The 16,676-nt window shown below is 40.9% G+C and overlaps 1 protein-coding gene across 1 annotated transcript in view; it reads right to left on the bottom strand.

Moving 5' to 3' along the window:
• HECTD4 (HECT domain E3 ubiquitin protein ligase 4) overlaps positions 1–16,676 on the bottom strand; it is a 168,744-nt gene that overhangs the window by 69,340 nt on the left and 82,728 nt on the right. Inside the window, exons 22-27 of the mRNA XM_063454220.1 lie at positions 14,940–15,059; positions 13,581–13,685; positions 11,881–12,044; positions 10,971–11,204; positions 9,583–9,775; positions 8,542–8,646 (exon numbers count right to left, since the gene is read on the bottom strand). Of these exons, the coding sequence (XP_063310290.1) occupies positions 8,542–8,646; positions 9,583–9,775; positions 10,971–11,204; positions 11,881–12,044; positions 13,581–13,685; positions 14,940–15,059 (921 nt within the window). The remainder of the gene's footprint in view (positions 1–8,541; positions 8,647–9,582; positions 9,776–10,970; positions 11,205–11,880; positions 12,045–13,580; positions 13,686–14,939; positions 15,060–16,676) is intronic.

The raw sequence follows: 16,676 nt of genomic DNA, 5'->3' as shown, positions 1-16,676 counted from the left end.
ACAGGCCGGGGGGATCGGGCCCCTCCTAAATATGTTGCTTTTAATCCTACTCAAGCTAGTGCTCTAATGAAATCACTCCCTGACCCAGAAAAGCAACCTATGCCTTTTTACCGAGGGATAGTTCAGATTCAAAAGACTTATTCCGCAGCATGGCGTGATTTACTGAGCATTTGTGCTATTAAAGCCGGGGATGCATATTGGCCCAGCATGGCCCGCCACCTCAGTACAGATCTGCTTATAAGTGACATTGATTACCCCTCCGGAGTAACTTTTTGCAACCAATTAAAAGAATGGGCTAAGGACAAACTTGCAGATCAGGCTGCTGGCCTTACTGATATTATACAAGACAAAGGAGAATCAGTGGAAAGGTTTCATGCAAGACTGTTTCAAATGTTTACAGATTTGGGGTTTGATCTTACTGACAAGATTAATTCACAAATGCTGTCTGGTGCGTTTGTCTAAGGTGTTAAAGACTCCATACGAAAGGGAATCATTGCTGCACGCCCTGAATATAAGGTGGTCCCACTGGATACCTTACTCTTAGTAGCCAGAGGTCTGGAATCTGCCCAGACCCCCAGAAGGTCCACCTCTGCTCCTCTCATGGTGTCCCGCTCCACCCCTGTCCCAAAGGGCACCAAACCTGAGGATGGACATTGCTTTAATTGTGGGGCTAAGGGACATCTCAGGAGTGATTGCCCAGAACCCAAGAAAGAACCCAAGAGGATGCCCAAGCCTGCCCCTGCTCCCAAGGCCACAAAAACAGTTCCAATTGTTGAGGAACCAGATGATTAGGAAATTGGCAAGCCTGTGTCATTAACCCCTGTTATGGCAGTGTCTTCAGGGGATAAGGGGGGGCCACTTGCCACTGTGACTCTACCCATTGAAGGACAACCTACCACATTTCTTGTTGACACAGGTGCAGCCCGAAGTGTTCTAAGGGAACAAGACCTGCCAGATGCATCATTTCTGTCAAATATTGATGTCTCTTGTGTTGGAGTGGATGGCCAACCAAGACACAGTCCTTTAACAACTCCATTACGAGTTGGCAACTACCCTAGCTTGCTTGCTCGTTTTGTGGTATCCTCCACATGCCCAATTAACCTGTTAGGCGCTGATGTCCTCTCACGCCTGCAGGCATCTATCACCTTCACTCCAGATGGACAAGTAGAACTGTCTACTCCCCTATCTGAATCAGACACCTCAGCCTTGTGCTCCCTGCCTCTGATGCTGCATTTAGAAGAACCCCGTGGGGAAGCAAAGGAACAGAGGTCCAACTTTCCAGATATGTTAAAGACAAAGGTGCCTGCTAAATTATGGTCCTCAGGCCCAGAGGACATAGGTCACCTAAAAGTTCCACCTGTGGTGGTAAAGCTCATTCCAGGAGCAAAGTTACCAAGAAAACCACAATATCCTTTAAAACCAGCTCAAGCTGCAGCTATTTCAATTCAAATTAAAGCACTCTTGGAGAAGAGAAGACTCTCTGGGGTTCCACCCTCAGCAAAATACTTCACAGTCATTGATTTGGCTAATGCCTTCTTCAGTGTACCACTGGATCCAATTTGCCAATACCTGCTCGCTTTCACACATGAAATGCAACAGTACACATGGACTGTCATGCCCCAAGGGGCACAAAACTCTCCAAGTCAGTTTGCAAAGGCCATGTGCTCTATCCTTGATCCATGGCAAGCAGACCACCCAGAAGTTGTCCTGCTCCAGTATGTGGATGATTTACTACTCTGTGGAGATGACATACCCACAACTGAAGAATGTTCAATTAGTCTCCTTTGCTATTTAGCAGAACAAGGATGCAAAGCTTCACTTCTCAAGCTGCAATTCTGTCAACCTACAGTAATCTTCCTTGGTCATTGCCTATCTCAAGGTACCAGACATCTCACTCGGGACCAAGTCAGAGCAGTACTGGATATCCCACCTCCAAGGACTTCTAAATCTCTACATGCCTTCTTAGGCCTCATTTCCTACTGCAGAGCATGGATCCCAGAAGCCTCTCTGCTTATGCAACCACTCTATGATGCACTCAAGTCAGACCCATTCTGCCTGACCAATGAAGCACTGGACAATTTCCATACACTAAAACGTGCCATTGCATCTGCTCCTGCTCTGGGCCTACCAGACTACACCAAACCCTTCAAATTGTTTGTCTCTGAAAGACAAGGCCATGCTACAGGAGTCCTTACCCAAACAAATGACTTAAGAGGCCGTCAAAGGCCTATTGGCTTTTTCTCCTGCCAGCTGGATATCGTGGCCAGAGGCACCCCATCTTGCCTTAGGGCAGTTTTTGCAGCAAGAGAACTCATTGAAAGAACTGCAGACCTGGTCCTTGGCCACCCTCTAGTTGTCTTGGCCCCTCATGACATTTCTGCCATCATCAACCAAGTACAGCTCAAACATGTGTCTCCTGCGAGACACCTACGCCTCCAATGTCATCTCCTGTTACCTGACAACATTACCATACAAAGATGTCAAGTTCTTAATCCGTCCACTCTTCTCCCACTACCTGAGGGAGGTATCCACTATGGGTTTATCATGGATGAAACCTACATCTACCTTCTTGCTGGTTCAATCAAGAGAATGCATCCTGATTTATCCTTTCATGATGGACAGGCTCCTCTCTGCGAGGGACCAGGATATGCCTTCTGTACCATGTGGTATAAGCCAAACAGCACTCCTGAGCCTTGCTATGAAGATGAGCTTTATCACCTAGTGGAGGTGAAACTCACTGCCCAAGACTTTTATTGTGACTCTGAAGGCAACAGCATGGCCTTGATTCAATTACCTTCAGAGCTCAAATACTTGTACCGTCATTGGGACACTACCATTCCACATGTCCCTGTCACCAAGTTGAAAACAAAATCATGGAATGATCTTGGGCCCATGGCAAAATTATGGGCCACCATGGATGAATCACAGCTACAGGAAAACGGCATTGTCAAATACCCAACAACTGACCATCTTGAAGCATGGCCACGCCACTTCCTGGAAAATGAATTTCAAGATCTGGTCATAGTGAATGATTATGACCCAGAGACACCTCATGACTGTTTCGAACAAATGAAAATGGAGACAATACACTTACCAACTGTACATGAGAATCCATTAACAAATCCTGATTTTACCCTGTTTGTGGACGGTTCAAGGTATGCTGATGAAGAAGGAAAATACCACACAGGATATGCCGTGACCACAACAGATGAAGTTATCAAGTCATCATCTCTACCACCAGAAATGTCTGCACAAGAAGCTGAATTACAAGCCCTGACTTCAGCATGCAAAATTTCCGAAGGAAAACGTGCCAACATCTATACGGATTCAAGATACGCTCTGGGTGTGGCACATGACTTCGGCCTCATTTGGAAGACAAGAGGATTTCTTACTACTGCCGGTACATCAGTCAAACACAGCTCTGCAATCAAGGAACTAATGGATGCCCTCCTACTCCCTGAAGAAGTGGCCGTCTTGAAAGTCAAGGCACATGGGAAATTGGATACAGATGAAGCAAAGGGCAACCATTTGGCTGATCAGGCTGCTAAGCAGGCAGCAAGGAATTTGCAGGAAGTGGATGAAGAAGTGTCCGGACAAGAAGAAATCCCTATTTTTACCTTGCAGACCCTTCCTACTGACCTAAGAATTTTGCGGGAACAGCAAGCTGCAATTACCCCCGAAGAAATCCAGAAATGGAAGAAGAAAGGAGCTGTCCTAAAGGACGGAATTTATTACAACAACTTTAGATTCTGCCTTCCTAAGAATTTATATCCAGCAGTTGTCCAATGGGCACATGGACCTGCACATCTGTCAAAAGACTTAATGGCCGCCCTCATACAAAAGTATTATGAAGCACCTGGAATCACAACATTGATCAACAGCTTCTGTAGGGCCTGTGTCATTTGTGCAAAATGCAACCCAGGGAAACCAACCAAGGTGCCCTTGAAACACCTGGCTAAGCCCATGTACCCATTCCAGAGAATTCAGATTGATCACATACAAATGCCAAAGAGTGGGCCCCATGAGTATGCACTAGTAATAGTGGACATGTTCTCAGGCTGGCCAGAAGCCTACCCAGTGGCCAATATCACTGCCAAGACAACAGCAAAACGTCTGCTTGCAGATATTGTATGTAGATTTGGACTTCCAGAAGTCATTGAAAGTGATCAGGGCCCAGCTTTTACAGCAACAGTGACTAAAGATATTTGGACTGCTCTGGGAGTGACCCTAGCCTTTCACACCCCTTACCACCCACAAAGTAGTGGCAAAGTGGAACGCATGAACGGCACTCTAAAAGCCAGAATGTTAAAAATGTCACAAGAAACAAAGATGCCCTGGCCAGAAAGCCTGTCAATAGCTTTATTCAGCATTAGGCACACACCTAGAGGGAAGCACTCACTATCCCCATATGAGATTCTATTTGGGACTGCACCCAGACTAGGTTGTTATTATCCACAACAGTTGCAGCTTCAATCTGATGTTTTAGTAGACTATGTAACTGAACTTGCAAGTGCCTTGAACAAAATACATGCCCAAGTTTTCTCTTCAATTCCAGATCCCGATTTGGATACAGGTACCCACAACCTGCTTCCCGGAGATTGGGTTCTGGTCAAGAAATTTGTGCGGAAACATACCCTGGAACCAAGATTTGATGGACCATTCCAAGTTTTCCTGATCACCGCAACCTCCGTCAAATTGGCCGGCAGGCCACACTGGATCCACGCTTCCCATTGCAAGAAGACTCCTGCCCCAGAGGAAGCAGATACCGCACAACCATGTACTTCTGGTACATCATCTCCTTAATTAGTCTAATTAAGGCCCAGCAAGTAGCCATCACCAAAGATGTCAGTGGGTACACCTTCTGGTACAATTCATCATGTACCCGTGTGGCTACTTATACTTTTGATTACTGTGACATCGTAGAATGCCCATTCCTTACATCACAGATTCAGAATATCTATAGAGATATCCCTCATTCAAAGGACCCCTATGTTTGTGTAGTTGACAAACAATGGGGGCACAATTGTAACCATTGGGGGGGGCGGCGGGATGGAATGCCGGGCCTGCCTGGGGTTACAAACCAAAAGGTGCCTTATCTAAAGTAGATGATCATGGTAGATCCCTTCTCCAAAGAATGACTCTGAGAAAGCCTGGAGGAGGTATACCAATGAAATTAATCCTAAATATTGAGCATCCAAGTCCAACAGATGCAGACCAGTATGTAATGGGAATGTATTGGAAAAAGGGTTCCTATAACAAGTTAGGGCATTTCTACCTTAAAGATATGTGCAACTCTTCCGAGTGGCAAGGGACCACCCATATGGTCTCAAATCCATTAAAACCACACATCCAGTCCTTTAACCCCTTAAGGACACATGACATGTGTGACATGTCATGATTCCCTTTTATTCCAGAAGTTTGGTCCTTAAGGGGTTAAGGACATGATGGCCATTGCTAACCCCACCTTTGAAGATACCATGGCCGTGGAAACAGGTTTTAATGATGTTAATCTATGGTTAGAATGGATGAAATATAATGCCAACAAGCATAACAAAACCGCATGCTATGTGTGTGGCGGTGCCCGGCCTCACCTGGGCACCGTGCCTTTAACCTTGCCGGTAGATATAGAAGAATGTGTTTTGAGTCTTTTTGCCTATCACTACGATTTCAACAGGTCCATATGTAAAGCATGGACAGTAGAGTATCCTCTTCTAACCAAGGATGTCAAACCCCCAGATGGTGTTACAGTCTATAGAGGTAATTACACCTGTTATGCTAATTATGATGGAATTGGTAAATTCTTGGGTAACTTCTCTAAAGGGTATTGTGCCACCTACAGAAATGTCTCCATGAACTTGTTGCAGTTCCATACTAGGTCATTGGGGGATATTTACTGGTTGTGTGGGGATTTACAGCTAAGATCCAGGATGGACAAGGAATGGTGGGGGGAGTGTACTTTGGCTAAAGCCATTATGCCTATACATATTATTTCTGACACACACCCTGACACACACGAGTCCAAACACACACCAGCCAAGGTTAAGCGCGAAGCCCCAGTAAAAGGCAGTTTTGACCCTCACATTTACATTGATGCCATTGGGGTGCCTAGGGGGGTGCCCAATGAATTTAAAGCAAGAGATGAAGTTGCTGCAGGATTTTAATCACTTTTTACCATAGTTACTGCAAACAAGAATTTAAATTGGATAAATTACATTTATTACAACCAACAACGCTTTGTTAATTACACCAGGGATGCCCTCCAGGGTTTAGCCGAACAGCTGCAGGCTACATCTCAAATGTCCTTCCAGAATAGAATAGCCTTAGACATGATTCTAGCCGAAAAAGGAGGGGTATGTAAAATTTTGCCCGACACCATGACATGTTGTACTTACATCCCAGAAAACACAGGCCCTAATGGTAAAGTTACCTTAGCTATAGAGAAATTAAATGAGCTCTCTGAAGAGTTAAAAAGGAATTCTGGGATAAAAGATCCCTGGGAAAGATGGTTTGGTTGGATGACAGGATGGCAAAAGGCTTTAATGCATATTGGTATAGCAATACTAATTGTTCTTTTTATTTTTGCTCTTCTCGTTTGTTGTGTCCTCCCTTGTCTGAGAAAATCCCTCATGAAGACTGTAGACCAAGTGGCACCCACTTTCGCACATCTCGCAGTTGATGACGAAGATTTCCAAGATCTCAACTCACCCTGTATACCGCTGCAAACTATCCCTTTTATTGATAAAGTGCGAGAATTCTAGGTAGGGACCAGCTTAGGGACAGCATTTGTCTGTATGGGAAAGACTACCGTGTGGAGAAGTGGTGGGTTAGCCATCGTGGGCCACCCATGGTAGTGAAGCGTTCGAGTGCCCTGCAGACGGATGAGTTAGCCTACTAGGGTCAGATGAAGGGACAGAATTGCACTTTGCAATAACACCTAGCTAGCGGCCACGGGGTTTCTGTGCCTTTGGGCTAACACGTCTTCTGATACTAACTAATAAAGTTTATCTTTTAGAATATAACATTTCATAGGGGGGACTGATGTAGAATTATTAAAAATCTTTATTGAACCTGTATTGAATTATTGTACTAACTCCATCTTAACCTCACATTATGACAGACCCTCCATTTTGTCCACATTACATGACAGAATTTCCCAGCAACATTTAGTGTAATGAATAGAGACTGTATTTTCTATAAAGACATAGCTGACTCCGGAATTATTGAATCTCCTGTAACATGCAACAAAGTATAACCAAGACCAAGGCCAAGGCCATGAGAACGCCGGCCTAATGAAATGTTCTATTCATAAAAGAACCCTGCACCTGACCACGAGTCTGACATCACTAACTGCCCAAAATGACGCTCAAGCCCCCCTTCCCACCGAGTAAGCCTCATGCTGGGAGAGATGGCGCTTGAGCCATCTGTCCACACCCGTGTCCAGAACAATACCACCTCCCGGTGGGAGGACACCTAGTTAACCACTTAGTTCTTGATCCAATTAATAATATTGATGGGTGGACACTGACATAGTCACTTAACATTTAATCCAATTAATGATGTTTATTTGTTATTATCTGATATTCAATGATGATGTCATTTTGCCTTTAAAAGGGTCTGCATACCCGTTTTTTAACCAGATGCTAATACATTTCCTCGAAGTTATTTTAACCTGAACTCCGTGTGTCAGTCTGAATTACTTCTGCGTATACGCAATTTAATCATCTCAAATTTGGACAGGAACAGATAGACATTTAAACATTTTTGTTTATTTCTAAATTAATCTACATCACATGTATGGGATTACTAATGTAATAACCTGGAATGGACTTCTGTAGAATTCAGATTAGCTTGTATTAAACAATTAATAGCCACGTTAGCATGCTATTAAAGCAAATTAACTTCTCTCTCCTTTGGACTGAATGACCTTGTCCTCAGAAATGCCAATTATGTCAAAATGTTTTATAGTTTTAGCCATAACACTAACAGTTAATTAGAAAACGTTCTAGTAACGGTGAAATGTTTACACTTAGGCCAGCATCGTTTGCTTTGTGTGCTAAACAGAGTCATTTTAGTTTGGTATAGTTCAGCACTGAGGAATATTTCTGAAATAACTCATCACCAAGATATTAACATTCATATACGATGCGTTCCTGCTAAATCTTAGGAAGAGCAAATTGCTTAATCAGAGAGAGTAAGCCTTAATCTAATATTGTGATATATATGTAAGGCTTTTGGCTTGCCAAATTGTTGTAATTTCATAGGGTCTGTCTTTTTTCCCCACTGGATTATGGTGCCTGCTTTCTGATCGGTATGTTATAACTTGTTTTTGTGCCTTGGTTATACAGGGTTTGTTTTTTCACAAAAGACATTGAAAAAGTGACAAAAGGCAAAATAATAACGGTTTTAAGTGGTTCCAGATATATTTTTCTTATACTTTTATAAAAGCAGGGTACAGTGCTACCGGTAAAGTGTTACATAGGCTTTGTTACTAAGAGGTACAGCAGTATTTTGTAAATCATGTTGTGCACGCCACCTGCATACCTCATTAAAGTGATAGTCATAGAAGAATGGCGCGTTGTTCTCCAGTTTTCCGTTGATAGCATCTTCCACTTCACTTTGCCATTTCTGCTCTAATTCTGCAACACTCTGTCAAAAAAATGTAACAATGCCAGTAAATTGTTGATCCACTCATTTAGTCTAGTACCTTTCATATGGCATTAGTCGATGGCCGTAATAAGGCTGTCTGCAGTGTGCATGTGAGTAAAACACTCTCTTGATGGTCTTTTACATAGTGGGTGGATGACAGACGTGGGGTGCCTAACTGATACAAAGGAGACAGCTGAAGGCTATATGGCTGAGAGGCACAGTGAGAGGACTGAGAGCCCAAATGGAACATAATGGTATATTTAATTCAGGATACTTCTCCCATCTTTAACCCCTTAAAGACACATGACATGTGTGACATGTCATGATTCCCTTTTATTCCAGAAGTTTGGTCCTTAAGGGGTTAAGAGGGTTTGGAGGCAGTGCCAAAATATATGTATTTCCTAACTGAACTTGTGTGCATATTTTTATTTTCATTCTCAGTAATCTTATAAAAGGCCGATCACAAGTTTATATTTTGTGGTTCCCCCTGATTTGCAATTGTGCTCTTATGAAACCATAGGTTAAAGGAAAAAAGTGGAAATGGTTCAACAACGTGTTTGGCAAGAGCTGTAATTTTACTGCAAAGGCTCCCTTGGCTTGATACTGATTAAAATCACAAATACACATAACTGGATATGATGAGTATTTGAGGAAAAAATACAGCAAACTCAACAACTGCATACAGAACAATAAAACCATGATTATATTAGGCCTATTTTTTAAGAGATTTATAAACAGACAACCACGTACTATATTTCAAAAGAAAAATGCCAAGTTTTTCACAAAGAATTAAAAGGAAAACTCCATAACAGTTTAAACTAAAGAGAAACTCAAAGTGTTACCTTTAAAACAGTTCCAATACGTCGAGGGAGTGGAAATCATGCATACATTCTAAAGCAATATGAACTTTGAGTCTGGCATTGACTTTAATTTTACCTGCAACTGTCTTTCCATTGCATTCAATTTCTTGAAAGTTTCACCCATAATTTTACACAATAGGTCATATTCTTCGAGATGTTCCTCTCGATATTGGTAGTTTATCAAAGACTGCAGCGCATCAACTAAGTTCAAGTGCTTAATAACACATGACACTACCATTTCTTCCATCACATCAGGTTGGATCACCTCTCTGTGAAGATAAATATATTAACAACTTTACTAAATGCTTTTCAATTGTGGTTACACTTACTTTCCCTTGCCTCCCTAAATCTTACGTGTATTCAAGTCTGCAGCTGCTGCCTCTGCCCCTGACATCATCATAAGTGGTGGTCTGAGCCAATCACGATGCTTCCTTATAGGATTGGCTAAGACTGTCAAGGAGGCAGATCAGGGGCTGAGCCAGCACAAGTCTCTCCTCATAGAGAAGAATTGAATCAATGCAAAAGATCAGTGTCTGCAAGCAGAGGGAGGAGACACTGAATGGCAGTGCTGTTCACTGTGCAGGACTGCCCCAGGAAGCAGCTTTAGTAGTCATCTGAGGAGTGGCCAGTGGAGTTATCACTAGGCTGTATTGTAAACACTACATTTTCTCTGAAAAGACAGTGTTTACAGCAAAACGCCTCAAGGGAATGATTATACTCACCAGAACAAATACAATAAGCTGTAGTTGTTCTGATGACTATAGTGTCCCTTTAAATGGAACAGCCACTTTACAAAATTTACAACACTGAATAGAACATCACACAAAACTTCAAGATGTTCTTTTTTCATGAGATGCGGTTTTAAAATTGTATTAAAAATTTAGCAAGTATCATCAAAATCCACTTCAGACAAGGCAAAACCAGGTCAATTTTTGAAATGAGGATTAATTTTTTTTTTTCATCTTCTCTGTAGATTTTCTCCATTCTGACTGCCAGGTGCAAAGTGCAGAGTTTGCAACAATGACGGACAGAGAATTAAGATGGAGGTGCAAAGGTTCGCCTTGCACATGTCCAGTGGTTGATGATTCTGTGCTTAGTGAAAACCCTGCCTTTTAAAACCAATTATGAAATATTTCTATGCACGTAGAGCATGGTTCTTTCATTAGCATCACACATAAATATTTTGGTTTAAAACCAATTACAAGAAAGAAAAAAAAAAAAGAAAAAAGAAAAGAGAAATAGCTTACATATCACAATAACAAAATACACCATAACAAAATTTTGTTTATCAATTCTGTGTAGCATATATTTCACTTATATAGATGACAGGCTGACAGTTGTCAGAAGGAAGGGGATCAGATGTGGTTCAATGCACTATTGGAAATACAGAACTTCAGGTTAAACGAACAGTGGAAAAGGATGAGGAGAGGTAGGGGAGGGGGGGATTGTCGGTATTCAACATACTTGATGCTTGGTCTGAACTGAGGTCGAGCCCTTCCAGAAATCTCCCTCAGCTTGATCATAATCCCCGGAGGCAGTCTGATTCTCGGCAGCTCAAAATAATTCCCTACTGGTGGTAACAAGATATCTGAAGGGTATGTGAATTCCCGATCTTCATCTATTGTAAGAGGCAGTGGTGATGGACTTGGAGTAAGTGCAGGGGACAATGCACCATTAGCTTCCACTTGCCACTGACATCTAAATAACAAACAAAGAAGATATAACAAAGACTGCCAATCAGGATTACAATAGCTACAAGAAGAAATACCATGGGTCTAAGGGGAAACCATCCCTGAAAAATGATATCCCTGTTTATCTTCCTGTGCAAAGTAGAATAGTTACTTTTCATATTAGGACACGTCTGCAATAGTAGCACTGCATTACTTGTATTACAATAAGTTTTTATCCAACACAAGAACCAGAGCATGCATTTACGCATGTATGTATATATGTAAAAGACGGTACAAGAGGCAGGCTAGGATTGAAGGGGTTAAGACACAAGCTAGAACAAACATGGTTCAGGAAGGAATTGTGTTTGTGATTTAGGAAAAGTTTCAATATAATACAAGAACTGGTGCTAATTCAAGGTGTCAGGGCAGTACACAGAGCAGGCAATGAAGTAAGATACTCTTGAGAGGCCATTTATATGTCTGGCAGGAACATCTTTGATTTAGGTAGGTGTGAGTTATTTGCCACTGGAAGCAGTAGAGAATGGAATAAAATATGTTTATATTGCTGTATGTAATAAAACATATCATTTACTAAGCAAAATCCTTGTAAGAGTGCATGCTGTGTATTTAATGTAATTATCAAATATCTTCATATAAACACTTTTTATTCTGAGTAGCCACAAATTAGAAGGCGATACACTGACCTCTGTAAAAGTTTTGACCTCAAAAGATCATGACACGTCAGCTCTTCTCTGGTAATTTCTGGACCATTGTACAAGATGCGTAGCATAGAACAGGCCAAAACAGACAAACCCAAGGCCAAATCCACTAGAAATGGTAATCCTCCAGACACATCTTCGGAGGACTCCTACAAAAAAGACAGGCAGTACGAGTCAAAGAAAGGACGCTACAGACTAAACGATTCTACATAAATAAATGTAGAATAAACTTATTTATAGTTCATCCTTCTGAGGAAGATAAGACTTTCATTTAACTGGAAGTATTGTAGGGAGATACTGATCTCTTTATGCTCAAGCATAAAGGCCAATACTTCAGTAGATCAATAGATCACTAGTGCTCTTAAGAACGTCCCCTTATATTTTTTTGGTCGGAACAAAGGAGGAATTAGTAAAGCAAAAACTAAGGGGAAAAAAAAGGCATATAAAATCCCTATGAAAAAGAGTAATCCATACATAAAACTTAGCTTTTATTTAAACATTCAAATAAAACATAATTTAAAGTTCATAAATATATGAAAAACAGAAAAATCACTGTTTAGACGTATGACTTAATCACCAACACTCACTTGTTAGGTATAAAATCTAATGTACATTGAAAAAAATGTGAATGTTTAAATAAAAGCTAAGTTTTATGTATGGATTACTCTTTTTCACAGGGATTTTATATGACTGTTTTTTACCTTAGTTTTTGCTTTAGTATTCATGGTTAGCCTTTGGGGTTACCCCCCACCTCTATTAGTGAGTAACCTGACATTCTCTCCCTTAAATACCTGTGTCTAGTTAGTTAGGAATTAGTAAAGACAATAACGCAAGTCGGTTTGGGTGTGCTGAAACCAACGTTCAGGTAGGCCTGTAAATAAATAGGGCCCCACCTATGAATAATTCTTATAAGAGGGAGTGGCATGTACTAGAAGACTATGACTTACTGTGTTTTAAAAAAAAAAAAAGCCCTTAAAGCCAGTTCACCCAGCACCTATATGAATGAGTGAATTAAGACATTTTGTACAGATTTTTGCATAAACTAGAAAACCTAACAGTTAAGTACATTCCTAAATGAGATAAGGTACTTGCAAAAGAAAACTTCAAATTGTGAGGAACGGGAAAGGAAGAAGAGCATAATAATCGTAATACGTATTGAGATTGCAGGAAAAGCGTATTGACCAGTTGGATTGAAGAGTTGGTATGAGAGGCACCGAACACAGAGACAAAAAGCGACATAAATAGAGCTCAAAGCATCACAACTCCGGGTGCCAGGTGCAACTTTACTCATTAAGATATTTTTGGAATGGTCATAAAAGGCCGAATTTATGGTCTTTTCATGGGCTACCCCACCACTGCAAGTAAATAGAATAAATAAGGAACAAATTGCTAAAAAATGCAAAATGCCAAGTCTGCCTCCAGAAGGAACAGGGGGAAAACTGGGGTTTTGAGGATTGTGTTGGATCTTATACCAAGGAGGGAGGAGTTGCAGGACATACTTACTAATTGCAATTAAAGTTTTAAGGTTCAAAGTGCTACCTGCCCATCCAGAAGTGCCGAGTCAAGGCAAAACCTATACGTTATTACGGTCGTTATTCGCAAGAAAAAGCAATTTAACTTTTCACACTCTACAATAATAGTAACAATGTCTACATACAAAAAGTACAAAGTCTGTATGAACTCACCTGAGCTCTCACTGTGCAAGAGAAGCCCCACATTGCTTTATCTGGAGTGTTGTGCTCGCGGCCACTTCTCATTTCAAAGGAAAATGTTACAGTGTCACCTTCTACCTGTAAAGAAATAGTAGAATACAAAATTAAAGTGTCACTGTCACTTTAGAGTGCTTCATGAAGATATACACTTAAAGGGACACTATCATCACCAGAACAACTACAGCTTAATGTAGTTGTTCTGGTGAGTATAATAGTTCCCTTCAGCCATTTTCATGTAACATTGCCCCTAAGGACACCAAAGTGGCCACTTCTTTGATGGCCACTGGAGCGGCTTCCTGGCTCAGGGCTGCACTGCATGGAGACGCTGAATTTTCCTCATAGAGATGCATTGAATCAATGTATCTCTATGAAAAGGTCCTGATTGGCCAAAACAGCATTTGTCCCCGCCCCCGTGCTGATTTGAGCCAATCCAATGCTTTCCCTATGGGAAAGCATTGGATGTGCTAAAAATCACCCATTTTGATGATGTCACAATGGCGGCGGAGCCAGCGCCGGAACGAAGGTCAGTTTTAAACTTTTAAAGGGGGGCTAAGAGGGGGAAAGCCCCCTAAATGGTGGGTTTTGCACTACAGGGTCAGGAATACATGTTTGTGTTCCTGACCCTCTAGTGATCCTTTAATGAAATCCTCATATATACTGTATTTGAATTTCATAAAGATTCCAATGCAATCAAAGCTGAATTCAGGCAAAATTTTGAAAAAGGATAGACAGCCTCTATTAAATGCTGTAATGGGTAACAGGTGCAGTATTATAACTTGATGACAACCGGCAAGACGATCTATGGATAGTCCCTCAATTTAAGGGTTTTTCAAAGGCAGTCATTTTGCATTTCCAAGAGTGAAACAACTCCTGGCATTTGAAACAGTATAATAAGATCGATAATGTGCCATCTACCAACAATTTCTAATCAATGGGACACACAAAATATGCCAAGGTGGGAATAGACCAGGACTGCTGAACACCTATTTTCACTTGATAAAGTGATTTCATGATAGAAAGATTTTTTGCCACCTTAAATTTATAGCATAGCGGTTACCAAAATATGTTCTAGCATAAAAAAAAATATATCAAATAGGCATATATCAATTTGTTCATCTCAATATTTAATAATGAATTTTCTTTTCTTGTTTCTTATGCTTAGAATATAAATATTTAAGGTGCTACGACTACATTTGCTTGTTTAGAAAACTAAAATAAATGAATAAATAAATGAATAAAAGTATTTTGAAAGTTTTTGTAAGGAGTATAACAGGGAAAGAAGTAACAATTAGATCTACTGAAAGCACAAACAAAATCAAAATACAGAAATACCTTGACCAAGTCTTTTGGCCAGCCTGTTCCCAATACACTTCTGCTTCCATATCCCAATGTATTTCCACCGTATTCAGCAACCTTCCGACTGTTTGTATTTGGACCGGCATATATGACAAGCTAAATAAAATAAATTAAAAACAATTTGTAAGTGATGTGTATTAACATGACATTAGAAAAGGCTAATCTTTTATTTGTGATAGTTGCAAGGCTATTGAGTATGTTAATATTTTACCTGGACACCCCAGGCAATGCGCCCTTCACATTTTGCAGCTTGCTGTATAATAATGCAGCCCCTTAGCCATGCCCCTTTTTTGACTAAACAATCTTTATCAGTGTGAGCTGAGTAACAGACATTCATCTACCCACAGCCAAACAATGTCCTATTATTATCTGCCCCCTTTCCACATAGCATGACCTTATCTTACATTAGACAGATAATAAGAGGAGAGTGATTGATTGAGTCATGCCAGCAGCTCCACTTACGTTGCTCTCTCATTGGCTGAGCTACAATTTTACCTTACAATCAGGAAGATGTTTTGAGAGCTGGGGTGGTACGGCTAAGGGAATTGAGTTTTGATAAAGAAATAAATCCCAATAGGGAGCAAAACACAGCATGACTATGAGGCCAAAACCTATTGAATGCACCGAAGCTGTGCTGTTGCCAAGAGTGTTCCTTTAAAGTGATACTAAGTTTCATAACCACATCTTTTCACTGTAGTGTTTATGGCACCCAGACTCTCTATATATTTATAATCTACGAACACTGACATTGCAGAAAGAATTTTATTTACTCCACCTCCAAAATTCATTAGTATGGATTTCAAGCTGGCTAAGCAGAATTTGTGCTAATTTAGCACTAGTCATTAGTGTTGTTCTGCTAGCAACACACAAACACTCTCACAATAATTCTGTCTCCAAAAGGTAGGACAGAAATTACAGAAAAGACAATGACAAACCCCTCCCACCTTGGATGGCTAAAGAAAGCTCACACACCCAAATTATGGAACAATATCAAAAGCTTACTTTAAGGAAGGCAAGTCGTGTGTGTTGCCAGTACAACAATAATGAACAAAAATGCTGTAGCTGAGAATTATGGTATTCGTTGACATTTCTGGCCACTCATAGAAAGAGACATACCAAACCAAAGACTTGTGAAACGGTACCTAAATCAGCACAAAGCACTTTTGGTCCAAAGGTGAGAAACGGTTGCAAAAACAGCATCTAACCAGCACTGTTTGCAAAAAAAGTATGGACACTGGACCAATATGTAACATTTAAGATTTGGTCAGGCTTAGCTGTTGCTTTTGGAGGTCGTCTGGAAATAGCAAGTTGAAATGGTCAACATGATCCAACGTACAAGGGTGACTTTTGGTACTGTCTTCAGCTCCACTCCCCCAACAAAAAGCCATAAATTCTGCAAATGTCTCCAAACCCCCACATGTTGGAGGAATATAATGACACTGCTTCCTAAATCTAATAAATGTACTGTAGTTTGTCTGCAGGTGCAGGCATAGAGTATAATTTCTTGATACTTAAGTTAAGCTGACCTTTGGACAGAACTCAGAAAATCTGGATCTAGACACTAGAAAGGCAACTTTGGTTGACAGGACACTCTAAAACATATCCCCTCCCTTCCACTCCTCTCCCTTTATTTATTTTTTCTTTCTGTTCTCTCCCCTTATCTCTGCCACCTTTGGTTAATTAAACTGAAAGTAATTCTAGCAATGCTGGGTT

This window comes from Pelobates fuscus, chromosome 5 (genome assembly GCF_036172605.1).
Source record: "Pelobates fuscus isolate aPelFus1 chromosome 5, aPelFus1.pri, whole genome shotgun sequence".
In the NCBI taxonomy this organism is placed as follows: domain Eukaryota; kingdom Metazoa; phylum Chordata; class Amphibia; order Anura; family Pelobatidae; genus Pelobates; species Pelobates fuscus.
This window is presented reverse-complemented; position numbering and strand designations above follow the sequence as displayed.